General features: G+C 41.2%; 1 protein-coding gene across 3 annotated transcripts in view; it reads right to left on the bottom strand.

Annotated features, from left to right (window-relative positions):
- The window catches only part of LOC119885789 (filamin-B), a 71,823-nt gene that overhangs the window by 30,836 nt on the left and 27,507 nt on the right, over positions 1–13,480 (bottom strand). For all 3 annotated transcript variants that reach the window (XM_038696017.1, XM_038696016.1, XM_038696015.1), the window contains exons 5-15: positions 12,318–12,465; positions 10,535–10,653; positions 10,339–10,413; positions 9,748–9,910; positions 8,094–8,294; positions 7,821–7,958; positions 7,071–7,197; positions 5,694–5,830; positions 4,571–4,764; positions 3,816–3,929; positions 2,830–2,973 (exon numbers count right to left, since the gene is read on the bottom strand). In XM_038696017.1, coding sequence (XP_038551945.1) covers positions 2,830–2,973; positions 3,816–3,929; positions 4,571–4,764; positions 5,694–5,830; positions 7,071–7,197; positions 7,821–7,958; positions 8,094–8,294; positions 9,748–9,910; positions 10,339–10,413; positions 10,535–10,653; positions 12,318–12,465 — 1,560 coding nt within the window. The remainder of the gene's footprint in view (positions 1–2,829; positions 2,974–3,815; positions 3,930–4,570; positions 4,765–5,693; positions 5,831–7,070; positions 7,198–7,820; positions 7,959–8,093; positions 8,295–9,747; positions 9,911–10,338; positions 10,414–10,534; positions 10,654–12,317; positions 12,466–13,480) is intronic.

Raw genomic sequence — 13,480 nt, forward strand, 5'->3', positions numbered from 1 at the left:
GTCAAAAATGTCGGTTGAAAACGCTATATACTGGATCTTAAGATCTTGAATTTGCTCTAGTTATCTGCAGTATAGTTTTTTTTCCTAAATGCGACATTGTGTCGTGCAGATGTCTTTGGGTTTTCTTAAATTCAGCATTAATTGTGAAATACAAAAGGTTACACGTTAAATGTTGGCAAAACAGTAAAATTGTTGTCGACTTTGGCAAAAAACATTGTGTCTATCAGTTTCTTTAACAGCCACTACATTATTATTTGTACTTAATGTGTAATTAGGACTCAACTTATGCTTAAAGCAGAGATGTCAAGAGGAGATTCTGAGGATTCGTATGGGAGGCCAATCCAGGCATATTTTAAATTGATCAGTACAGGCCAAATTTAAACTTTTCTGTGTACATCAGGACATCCCTAGTTTATGTGTATAACATATTAATCATTTTAGTGGTGCTACATTGTCCATTTTAATAAATACATTTTTGAGATTATTAAAAGGGGATTGTTGCTAATTGTTGATGGGATCCAATGTACTTAAATTACAAAAGTTCTTCACTGGTTTGGAGCTGGATCAGAAAGGTTCAGAGTAGTGAAGCTCTAGTGTAGCTCAACCAAAATAAATCCAAACAGCAGAGTGAGTTACAGTGCATAGACAATGGTTACAGTGCAGAGACAGCTGGTTAGTGCAGTAAAGTCTACATAACAACTGCAGTTGATTAAAAATCAAGATCTGAAAATGATACGATTAGTGAGGTTCAAAGTGAGGTGGTAAAAGACCAAAACCAAAGGTTGTTACAGTGCATAGACACAGGTTACAGTGTGGTTATTGAGTAAGGTTAATAAAAACTACTACATATAAAATGTGAAAATAAAACAACATACAATGGTGTTTGTTAAAAGTTGCAATTGCATTTTTGATCATCTAGTGGACATTAGTGATAGGCAGTCGTTTCTTCTCAGTCAACATTTTAACGGTGTTAATGTGTCATTTTCATATCAAACATGGTTTTAAAAGAAAGTCTGACAGACTTATGAGTCAAGTTTGCAGTTCAGAGATTTAACTTTTCAGTGCTAAGCTGACGTTTATGGCGTGTCTTTTTTAGGCAGCATCAGCTTCTTAGCCAACTAACTATAGAAGCTATTTAGTTAGCCAGTTCATATTGGCTCCGTTTTTGGTAAAATAGCTTGCTGGTTAGCTAGCAGTGTGTTTGAAATAATACTTCAACATTTTGGTATATACTGTACGTTTATTTGCTTTCTTTTCGAGAAATCTCAATATCAATCTCATGTGTTAAGTACAGAGCTAGAGTCAGGGCATGGTTAGCCTAGCTTAGCATAAAGACTAAAAGCAGGGGGAAACCGCTCTCTTGGCTCGGTCTAAAAACTCTAAACACACCTACTAATATCTCTAAAGCTCACTGTTGTTTTTGTAGTGATCACAATACATGTCTACCACATTCACAGGCACGCCGCAGCGTTTACGACACATTAAGCCTCTCCCGAAACTCCTCAGATCTGCAGACCAACTTTCTCTGATAGTAAAGATGTCAATTTGGAGACTTGCCAGACAAGACAAGAACTTCTCACCCCTGAGAAGATGCAGGTCTTGTCAAGACAATGAAGTCACAGCAAGATGTTAAAGAACCATATACCTCATCTTTGATTGGTTGCACACAGAGAAGAGACTGAACACACACACACACACACACACACACACACACACACACACACACTTACTTTCCTCTCACCCAACATGTGGTCTGAGATAAAGAATAAAGTTTGCCAGATGCCCATCATAAAAGATGAAGGGACATCCTTAAGAGGAACTAACTATTCTTTCTTTTCAGCCAGGTCTGCAACTTGCAACCTAACACTGATGACTTCAGGAAGCTCCACACAGTCACTGTCTGCACGAACTGTTTCACATGAATTAGTTCCAGCATGTAACCATATGCAAATTGGCAAACCACAAATTGGCACCCCCCCCCCCCCCCCCCCCTCTCTCTGTGTTAAAGTTAAAGTAATGTTAAAGTAAACATGTTAATTAGTGAGCTTTAGAGACATTTGTAGGTGTTTGGTTGTTTTTGTTGTCCCTTTGGACAGAGCCAGGCTAGCTGCTTCCCCTCTGTTTCCAGTCTTTATGCTAAGCTAGGCTAAAAACATCTTGATTCCAGCTCACATGAATGACAGACATGAGCGGTGTCGACCTTTTCATATAGAGTTAACTGAGCTTACTCTGAACAAGCTCATTGCCATATAAATACCATATCATGTGTTTCAAGCTTTTAATCTAGTCAGGCCCAGACATTTGAATCAGTTTCATTTCAAATTATTTAAGCATTTTCTTGTGAATAAAAAATAAACACTGGTTGTGATTTCAGGTTCTACCTTTTCCATCTTGTTCAATTCTGGACTCATTAAACCTTCATTATGCAATATATCTTAAATAATGACTGAATCAAATCACTTGTTTGTTGTTACAGCAGTTTTCCCCCTCATAGTGTTTAACGTTTTCAGATGTTTCTTTTTAAAATCAGTGTGAGATTAAAACATCAATTTACTTCTGTGATTTATCTCTGTAACTACCCTAAAAGCTGTACCTCTCCTCAGTGTATGTAGTGATGATGATCACAGGCTTCTTAGATTTACTGCTGGCACCTTTACATTTTGACTGCACCTCTGAAACAATCGCTCCTGATTGGACAACTTTGGTGTTTTCTGCTTTAACTAAAGGTTCTGATTGGACAACCTTAGCACTTTCTGCCTCGAGCGGATCCTTGGATTTGGGCAGGATAACACTTCCTGTTTTAACAGGGTGCTGTGATTGGCTGCTTACCCTGAAGGGGCTGTTGGGGATGCCGACTCCTCCCCAGGTGACGGCCATAGTGTGTTTGAGAGGGGAGGTGGGTGTGTAGGAGCAGGAGTACACCCCGTCACTTTTACTCCTCACCTTCACCTCCACAGGAAGTCCATCTGCGTCCTGACAAACAAACAAAAAAGAAGGTGGTCAAAGCTTCCTGACATGGAAACAAAAGTCCAAACATGTAGCTGCATGCCACTGTTTGTTTGGAGGTGGCAGTTATATTATTCATCTTTTAACGCAAACAACATTCTTAGACTCAAGCTTTTTAAATGCAAGGATAAGTTGCTTTTCAAAGTAAACTGAAAATCCTTTAAGCTCACAACATTCCTTGGGTAACTTAGCTAGCTTACCGACATGCCCATATGAACAATGTTCCTCCCATTAATACTCGTAAGATATTTGTAAAGTGATTCTAATGTAAGTGACTGGGGATAAAGTCCACTCTAATGTTATATAAAAATTAATTCAGCTTAAGCTAATATGAGGCTTCAACAGTCCCAGTTAAATAACCTAACTCTTACAAAGTTACAGTCTCCTGCTTTGTGTTACGTCCCTCTGACGTGGCTCAACAACAGAACACAAAGGCTCTTAACGTTGGGTAATGAACATAACACTAAATGCCCTATGAATTAATTCATCCGCAGACACACACACACACACACACACAAGATGCTACGAGCATCATTGAACACATTCATGGAATTTGAAATTAAACCTTTGTTAGGCTCCAACCACACTATTCCGATGTTTGTTTCAAAACCAATACGATCTTCGTCCACACCAGCGTTTTAGCACATCAAGTGGCCGTTCAGTGTTTTCAAACCTTTCTGTTTTAGCCTGGACGGGAGGTGCATACGTAGCAAAAGGTCTCGGTTTTAAAGTAAGCAGTAGTGTGGATGGGGCTTTAGTTTCAAAAGAGGTGTGTGGGTGTCTGAATTTGAGAGTGAGAGGTGTCTTACCTGAGCGGTGATCTTCAGAGGTCCTATCCCAGCATCCTTAGCGTTAACAGTGAACTCAGCCGGTTGGTTGACCAGGCAGCCGGTCTTCTCAAGCCCCGGCCCAAAAGCCTGAACCTAAAACCACAAAACCAGAAGTAATTATTAGAGATGTACTGATCAGTACTCTATTCTACTGTGTTTTATCCCCGTCTGTGTCTGTGTGTGTATAAAATGATTTGATTGCACGCTGGAAAATTACAGACAAACTAAGCTCTTAACATTATTATCATTAGCAAAGATCATTGTACAAAACATTCAGGTAGCAGCTGCTCATTTTTAACCAGCTCTGACTTTCGTTTTCACTGGTAAAAATGAAAGTGGCAACAGGTCACATCATATATTGTTGTTAATTCTGTGGTTAATTTCATGGCACGTGAAAATTAAACTGTTAATTTACAATCAGAGTGGAGTGAGTGTTTCTGTAGTTCCCACTAACAACTCGAACAGAGTGATGCACCTACTGTCCAGTGATTGTGCCATGTCAGCTTCACGAGTCGCATTATCCCAGTTAATCTTTCTTAGATATGTATCAATAATTTCAGCTTCTAAATGTTTTAGTTTTGAACCAGGACCTTAAGTATTAAGATCAAGTAGCTCTTAAATTGGTGTCAGATTATGACACTTATATAGAGTCCAATCCAATGACAATATTTATAAGTACTTACCAACTAATTATTTTCAGCTGGTGGGGTCGTGGGGTTTAGTATCTTACTGACCTTATCTGGGTTACTGGCGTTGTTGTCAGGGACGATATGGGCCATGAAGGGGCTGTGCTCAATGTCCTCCTCATCGCAGGTCACGTGGACGGCGTATTCTCCGGCCTCTGTCGGCCAGTAACGGACATCACATGAGCCGTCGTTCTTGTCCTCGCACTCGATTTTAGCCTGTGAAGGTCCCTCGATGGCAAAACCTGAAGACACAGCAGGTCAGATTAGACCGAACATGAAGTACAGTTTGGGTTTGACAACATTTAGTTCAATCTGATTCCAGATTCAAATCCTCAAATTGAAAATGAATCCTTTATTGTCTCTTACCGAATCAGTCTGGGTTCAGCCTTTCACATTTGTTGCTTAACTTAATAACAAAAACTCAAATATTAATTTTTTTTTTTTTTTTATTAAATATTTGAGTTTCAGCGGCAGCCTAAATATTGCCAATATTCCAGTTTTATTATATACCTTAATGAAAAACCGATGGTAACACCACCACCAATTAGTACCATTGTTACAGTGACTATAGCTGTTTTCAGAGGGCACCGTGATCACAGATACTGTGGCCATGACTCACTGCGCCAACATTAGCTAGTTGGCTGAACCTTTTACATGACTGACAAAAACTCAACGCTTCATGATCGTGCACACGTTCTTGTTAAACAGTCATCTTAAGCTCTGTCCGCAGTATTTGTTGTTAGTAGTAGACTTTTACAAAGGTTCTTCTTTTTAAAATGATTTAAAAACACCCAAAGAAATCATAGTGTATCAATAAAATGAATGGGTGCTTACAGACTCAAAACAATGTGCTGCTTTCAAATACGTTTCCAGTCAAATGTCTTAAACTTTAAGACAACTAACCTGCTTTAGTTTATGGTCTTTTAAGTTCATAAGAATCGTAACATGAAAATTTATAATGGCACATTTCAAAACCTGAAAATGAGATGAGCAGAACAAGATCTGAAATACTGATTAAACAAACAGGCTAAGTGAGGGACAACCAAGTAACAGCTGCCATTTATTGACTTTCACACCTTTTTTCCTTCTGCTATTTGATCCCAAATACATAAATATTGGTAAACCAAAAAAAAAAAAACACCTGGTGAAAAAAGTGAAATCAGGGACTCACCCAGCACTCCGACATCAGTGCCGACGGACTCCACTACAAAGGCGGCAGGTTTACCCACAATGCCTCCCTCAAGGCCAGGACCCCAGGCTCTGATCTGCTGAGGCCCCGCCTCCCGACCCACCACCACTTCGAACGGACTAAAAAAAAAAAAAAAAAAAAAAAAAAAAAAAGGAAAGCAAGAGAGCAGAACTGTCAAAATTAGTAAAAATCACACAATCCACTGCTTTGTGGCTGCTGCTGCAACAAATCTATGAAAAACAGCATGTGTCTTTCTATGTGTGTGAACGTACGTGTGTCTTTCTCTGTGTGCGCGCATTGGCACACAGCATGAGATCACTCGTGAGGTTGTCAACACACACACACACACACACACACACACACCTCAACAACCTCAGTGCCTCACAGAACTGTAATCCAACCTTCAGCAGTTACTGGCTGCAAGTGTGTGTTTGTGTGTGTGTGTTCTTCCTCCGTGTGTTCAGATGGAAACTAGCTTCACGGCAAATAAAACTGTCTGTTGGGATTTACTGCCTTCATAACGCATGTCCGCGCACGCTGGATGTATAAAATTGAACGTGACGTGAGAATGTGCGGGCTGTGCCGCAAACTTTTGTCTGGCACGGTCAATAACTGAATAAACAGTACTGAAACACACAAAATGTTTGTGAGCGTTTCCACTCCAGTTACTGTGCTATTAGAATATCATATTATAATTCATGTAGAAACAGTGGATCACTTAACAAATCTGAGGTAGATCATTCAAAATAATTATGACTAAAAACAATTCAACAAATTAAGTAAATTTTTTTATTATTTTTGTGATTCCAATGAATTATATGAAACATTTATTGAACATTTGTTTTATTGTTATTGAGGGAAATTATATTGCGATAATCATCATTATTGTTTTATTGCCCAGCCCTAAATCAAGGGCAACTGGCCTTGGTTGAACACACTTGAAAACGTTTCGCCTCTCATCCAAGAGGTTTTATACATGAGGCCTGTCGAGTTTGAAGCACATGTAGTCACGGTTCACTCTGTTGTATATGGTTTGTTTCATTTAATTAAGTACAGGTATTTCCTTTACATGTAAATCTTCTGATTCATGTCTTGTTTGTCCAAGTTTGGCAACTCATCAGTGTGTCTTGCCCCCCCAATAATCCCATAGTTCTCTTCTCATCTGGCTGACGGATCAGAAATTTGGGGAACTCCCTAATACTTGCCCAACAAAACACTCAATCCGCTCTACAGAGAAGTGACAAAGAGAACATGAGGGCCAGACTAAAACACTTCATTCCTCTGCGGATTTAACCATTCAGATCAGATTAGGTAATTCTTTGAAAAGCACGCACACAAAACACACAGAGAACAGCTCACCTCTTCGGGATGTGCTGACCCCCCCAGGTGATGGAGACTGTGTATTTCCCAGGACTGTTGGGATAATACTCAAAGGAGAACACACCATCCTGACTGGAGATCTGCTTCACCGGCTCCTCGATGCCCTCTGAACACACACGCGATTAGAAATTAAATCTGAGTCAAAAGGTCACATGCCAGACAGGGTTAGCTAAGCTGGAGTCCACAGCCATGCTAACAGCACCGTGAGTGTGCGCTCTGAGGTAAATGCTAACCATCAACATGCTCGCACTGTCAATGGTAACATGCTGATGTAAAGAGATATGTTAATTCCATTTTCACTATCTTGGTTTAGCATGTTAACATATGCAAATTCATCATAAACACAAAGTTATGTCATTAATGTAGCATTTATTTGGTCATAATACAAAGAATTGGCCCAATAAAAAATTTACCCCAACGATGGCACTAAATGAAAAGAGTGATCGTTTATCCTGAGGGGGACTTGAAGGCATGAAGCAGATTTAATAGAAACAGACATTGCCTTCCCTACAGCTGCGTGACTCTGTATCGCCCTCCCTCGGTCTTGGTCTCGACTTGGTCTCAGCCCCTAAAAGTCTTGGTCTTGTCTCGGTCTCAATAAACTCTAGTCCTGGTGTTGACTTTGTCTCGGTTCGGGCGGTCTTGACTACAACACTAGCTAAACCTACAGCTCCCATGAATCAATGTGACTTTGAATGAGGTTTTCTTTATTCAGTGAACTGTACTCACTGGGTCCTTTGACGACCACCTTCAGGTCTCCACTGCCGGCGTTTCTGGTGTCGATCTTGAAGTCACCGACTTGTTTCACCCTCATCCCCGAAGGCTGGAGACCACGACCCGTCGCCCTGCAAGCCCCGGGCATACAGGCTGGACCAGCCGGAGAGAAAACACACATTCAGGCATGATGACACGTATTATGGTGTGTTCAAGTGGGGTCATGATTAGCATGTTTATGAGTCCATTTGAACAATTTACTGATGCTGAGAAGTTGAAACGACTCACCAGGCCCCACATCGACATTAAAGGGGCTCTTGGGGATCCCCACCCCTCCGAAGGTGACGTTAACTGCGTACGGGCCGGCCTGGGTGGGCCTGTAGGTGCAGCGATAAATGCCGTCGCCCTTATCCTCCATCATCACGTCCACACTGTTCTGGCGGCCCTGAGGGTCTCTGATCATGGCCGTCACATCTCCAGTGCCGGCTCCTGCAGAGAAGACATAAAGAAGAGGAAACTTTAACAAGTCAGTCTTCAACTTCAGTCACTGCCTCTGGTAAAACAGAAGAGTACAACTAAGTGGTGAACTCTAAAAACACATCCAATATTTAAAAGATGCTAACAAATTAGAAGCATGTAACTGCTTCACTGCTTCCTCTCTTAATTTGTAGGAGGAAGACTTTTTCTTCTTTCAAAAAATTGCAACCAAATTAGTTTAAGTGAGCAATGCTTTAGCTGCTAGATGTTAGTCTCTCCAGTTTGGCATTTGTTCAGCACTACAAGCCGCACCTTACACATTTGATTTGAATTGGTGCAGTTATATTACTTCTTTAAATATTCTCTCCATCTCATCATTTTAATTGAAACGCTTGTGAATGATGCATTCAAGGATGCGTTTATTGTTTTAGTGCAAAGGGTGCCCTGAGGATTCCCACCGTCAGCCAAGAGAAATAGTGACGCATCGTGTTTGGAAATAGAGAAGTCATTATTCTAGTGGTATGTCATCAACCTGTGTGGTACAATATTAAATGCAACATGGACCAGCCGAGTAATGTAGCGTGTTGTCATTTGACGTGCATCAATTGACGCCCCACAGCACACAGTGAATCCAACATATACAGTAGACAAAAGAGTATTCAGTGTACAGCAGCCTGGAATGACAGACAAATGGCTGCTTTTCTGGAGAGTTGACTGTGGAAAATGGGACAGTGCCGATCCTGACCAGTGCAACGCATTACTTACTACTGTGTAATATAGTGGATTACAATTTGAAATTCGATAATGACATTACAGTCATTACTAATCCCAGTAACGCCCCATTTCTTAGACATTTTCTGTCTTGCTGGACGTTTGATGGAGGGTTGATATGAGTTTGGTCTCTGAGATAAGTGGAGAAACTGGTCCAAATATGTCCAGGGCATATTAGCTTGGAGTAGGGAGTGTATGGAGTTGGTTAGCCTCTTTCAAATGAGGATAAATGCGACTCCCGGTAACCCCAAAGTTGTCTTAAATGTTGCATCTTCTTAGCTGCCTTGCTCATTAGCAGCTGGTAAAGCCTACATTAAGAAATGGCTGAAGTTAGAGGGTGTGTGAACCTTCCAGCTTCACTGTTAGATAAGGACTAAAGTTCTTGATGGTCAGTAAATACATCCAAACTGTAGGTAGGGCGTGGAGTTTTTAAGCTGGGCTGAGTCACTTAAGTTGTGTGTTTACATAGAAAACAATGTGCGTGGGTGTTTTGAAGAGGGTTATAAGCTGCCTTTGTGTGTTGCTCTTTACACAAACTACAATCTGCAGCTTCTCTCTTATAGATGGTTGACAGCCTGTGATCGTGAGGTCACATCATTTGTCAGGCTGAGTGATGGGACATTTCCAGGCTAATTCAACCATTCACGCATCTGAGCTTGAAACACGTCGTTTGTGTCTGCGTGATTTCTCTGACCTGCAGTGAAGATGTCAAAGTAGGTGGGTTTGTTGGCAATGTTGCCCACGGGTTCGATTCCTAGGCCTTTGACCGTGACCTTGGAGGCATCGCCCAGCGCCTTGTCCACATCCACCTCAAATGGACTTTTGGGAATCGGCTGACCTGCAAACAACACCGTCACCTAGGAAACAAAAACATCTATTATCCATCTGTAGGCAAAAGAAGAGTTTGATATTTCAACAAAGATATTTTCTTCATGTATTCCTTCCCATCAGCTTTCACTCATAAAACTGTTTTGTAACAGCAGTGTGACTTCTTGATCATGAGATATATAGTTTTCGCTGCGTATTGATGAAATGAAGGCTTTGAGTAATTACCTTTGAAATCTGGAGAAATTCTTTATTTTTGTATCAAACCAAAGAGAAATCACCAGAATCAAGAAAACAGGAGTTTAATGTGGCTTTAATGTCCAGATCTTAAAGTTTCAAAGCAAAAATACATTCTGACCTTTCCCTTGCTTCATCTGAAGGAATCCCGACAGACGACAAACGACAGATTTCACTCAAATGCATTGAATTATTTTCTTCATCGTTACATGTTGAAGCTTACTTTGTGAGGTCCCATGACTTGAGGAATGTAGGTGACACTGAACGTCTTCTTGCCATCATTAGGCTCCGCCTTCAGCTGATCAACACACACAGAAAGATGGTTCATCACATTTTGTACAAAATATAAAAATCACAGGAAGACGCTACTCTAATGATGTAGTGGATGAGAAAGAGGAAGGGGAGGATTTGGAGCGTACCTCCTCTCTGGTGCCGTCAGGATGATCCAGGTACACGGTGACCTGACCCTGACCAGCACTGAACGTGTCCACTGTGAACACAGCAGGACGCAACACCCTGTTCCCCGTCGGTTCAATACCTACACAAGAGTAAAATCAACAGATAGTCAGGTAAACAATTAGAATATTAACAGTCACTTTATAGACAGTTTCATCTTGCTGCATGCATTTAAATAAATTTATATCACCCTTAAATTAATACAGTTACTCACTGATTAGCTACGGATACAGATGGCTACAGAAAACACTGTTTAGACAGGCAAAAATAATTCTGTTGTCCGAAACAGAATCAAGTCCACTTTCTCAAAGAGTCCAAAATATGGTTCTCATCATGACCAGAGAAAGGGAAGCTTTTTTTCATATTTTTCCATTTCATTATTCGTTCGGATTTAGTATTTCTCACTTTATCAAATTCTATCAGTAACTAGATCCATTCCATGCGGTGTACATAACTTTTTATGTTTTGTTTGGATGTATTCTCCACTTTAGTCTGTGTATGTGTGTTTAGTCCTCCATATGCTTTTGCAACATGTTTCTGATGAAACCGTCCAGTAGATTTCATCGTCCGTGTTGATGATCGCAAGGTCAATAGTCGAATTACATGTTAACAAAGTAATCTAAAAAGAATGTGCGCATGCATGTATTAGATTGGTGCCGATGGCGCTGCGTTTTCTTGCAGCTAAAGCTGAGCCAGGTAGGCCTGTTGGTCGTCATCCACGAGCCGCGTGCTAGCCAGCTTTCAATTTAACATAACATTTGTAACCATTTTAGCACAGACTGATATTATTAAACTGCAAACACAGGCCCCAACCCACTCTGCCCTCATGAATGATGTTATGCAGCGCAACAAATTCTACCAGACCTGGCAAACCTTTTTTAGACCATTTCAATAACGGTGAGCTTAACCTGCCAACAAACTAGCCTAATTTATACAAGAGTCACAAAAGCACAATTGACGTATTCAACATCCAATTAACTACCTCAACTTTGTTATTTTTTACCTTCATTATTTTCTTTTTTCTAATGAATCCTGTCTTAATACATTTCATGCTCTCTATATGTGAGCTGAATTTGCAATAGTTTAAAGCACTATTTTGTAATACTCCTTTTTTCCTTACACGTGTATGGGAACTCATGAAAATGATTTGTTTTATTTCAGTTTACATGTTTTCTCTATAGCTGCATTAAAAATAATGTTTTCCTATTTCCAACTGTATATTCAACTTTAAACCCCCACCACCAAAAAAGTTTAGAAATGCATTTGAAAAACCACACACACACACACATCCTCAGCCAGATTCAACATGAAAGGAAAGGAATAAATGCATCTTTTGGCCCAATTCTACTGTCAGACTGAACACGGCCTAAAGGAAGCTGAGCTACAAGCTGCTGCGAGAGTGTGTGAGTGTGAGCGCGTGCGTCCTCCTGCCTCTGTAGTCATTTCCAGGTATTTCCTCCTCAGGGTTAAAGGATTGCTGAACTCACCAATCTCTGTGTGCGTGTGTGTGTGTGTGTGGCCCTTTGTTCAGCCTAAAAACTGCCCACTTCCTCACATTGTCAGACAGCAGTGTTTCCAGTGTTCCCATTAGCCAACACACACTGGGAGGAAAGGGTCACAGAAGCTCTTGTGTTATTCAATCGACCACAGGATGGCCTTTTCAAAAGGGTAAAAAAAAAAAACTATGCAAAGGTAGGGGTGTGTGTGTGAGTGTGTGTGAGTGTGTGAGTGTGTGAGAGAGTGTACCTGGTCCGTATGCGCGGGCCTTCTTAGGATTGAGTTTGGGTTTGAGTGGAGCTCCTGGCTTCAGTTTGGCTTTGGGGAACTGAGACAGGTAGGTCATCACCGACTGTTCGTCCACACTGGGATCAATGATCTCCTCTGGAGCTATCACCTGCACACACACAAATCTGTTACATACCGGAAAAATCGCTAAAAGCAGATTTGGGCTGCCAGTGTGCGCTGGGTCTTCCCTGAAAACTCAGGTTGTTACCATGATGAATAGGATGAGATATCAGAAATTTGTCTACCGTCAGAGATTCTGCCAAACGGTTATCTAGGCCTTTAATGATCTGAACTGCTTAATGAGAGCATTGGTGTTACAGGATTTTAAAAGACTTTAAATTTTAAGGTAATAGATAATCTGCTGCTGCAACAGTCTCTACTCTTCTGGTTTCAGATCTTCCACCAGATGTTGAATCTGGCTGCAGGGATTGAGCATCAGTGAGGTGTAACACTGATGTTGGTGATCAGGTCTGGCTCAGTCCGTGTTCCTGTTCATTACAAAGGGTGTTTCATGAGGCCGAGGTCGGGGCTCTGTGCAGACCAGTCAAGTACTTCAACACCAAACTATGAAAAACATTTCTTTAAGGGTGGCTTTGTGCACGGGGAGCAAAGTAACTACCTCAAACTGACACAAAGTTGGAACTCTGCGTCACACCCAAGCGGGAAACTTCTCGTCTGAGACGTGAACCCCAGCGCCGTTGAAAAAGCTTATTATTTGGAGTTGGCTGTTCACTTTCTCTGATGAGTATATTTAGTTTTAAGACTGTCATTTTAATAGGGCTGACAATTTTGTCTAGCAAACAGACAGGTGGATTAGAGATGCAACTAGCTAACCAAGCTAGCTAGCTCCACACACGGCCGTTAGCTCCACCGTCTCATGGTCACTTCCGGGCACTTCCTGGTTGCAAAAGTGCAACAAGGCGGCGCGCTATCAGCCAAACTCGAGCCTTCAAAACGGAAGTCCACAAACCAACGGGTGACGTCACGATGACCAAGTCCACTTCTTATATACAGTCCATGATCACGCCGGTGTCATTTACAGTCGCCGCTGTTTTCTTTCTGCTCACATCATGTTCAACATTCCCCCCCAACTCATTGTCCTTCACAGGCTCAAACACAAACGT

Source organism: Micropterus salmoides, unplaced genomic scaffold, assembly GCF_014851395.1.
Source record: "Micropterus salmoides isolate LMB-PRFRI ecotype aquatic unplaced genomic scaffold, ASM1485139v1 Ms_hic_scaffold_4, whole genome shotgun sequence".
Classification (NCBI taxonomy): domain Eukaryota; kingdom Metazoa; phylum Chordata; class Actinopteri; order Centrarchiformes; family Centrarchidae; genus Micropterus; species Micropterus salmoides.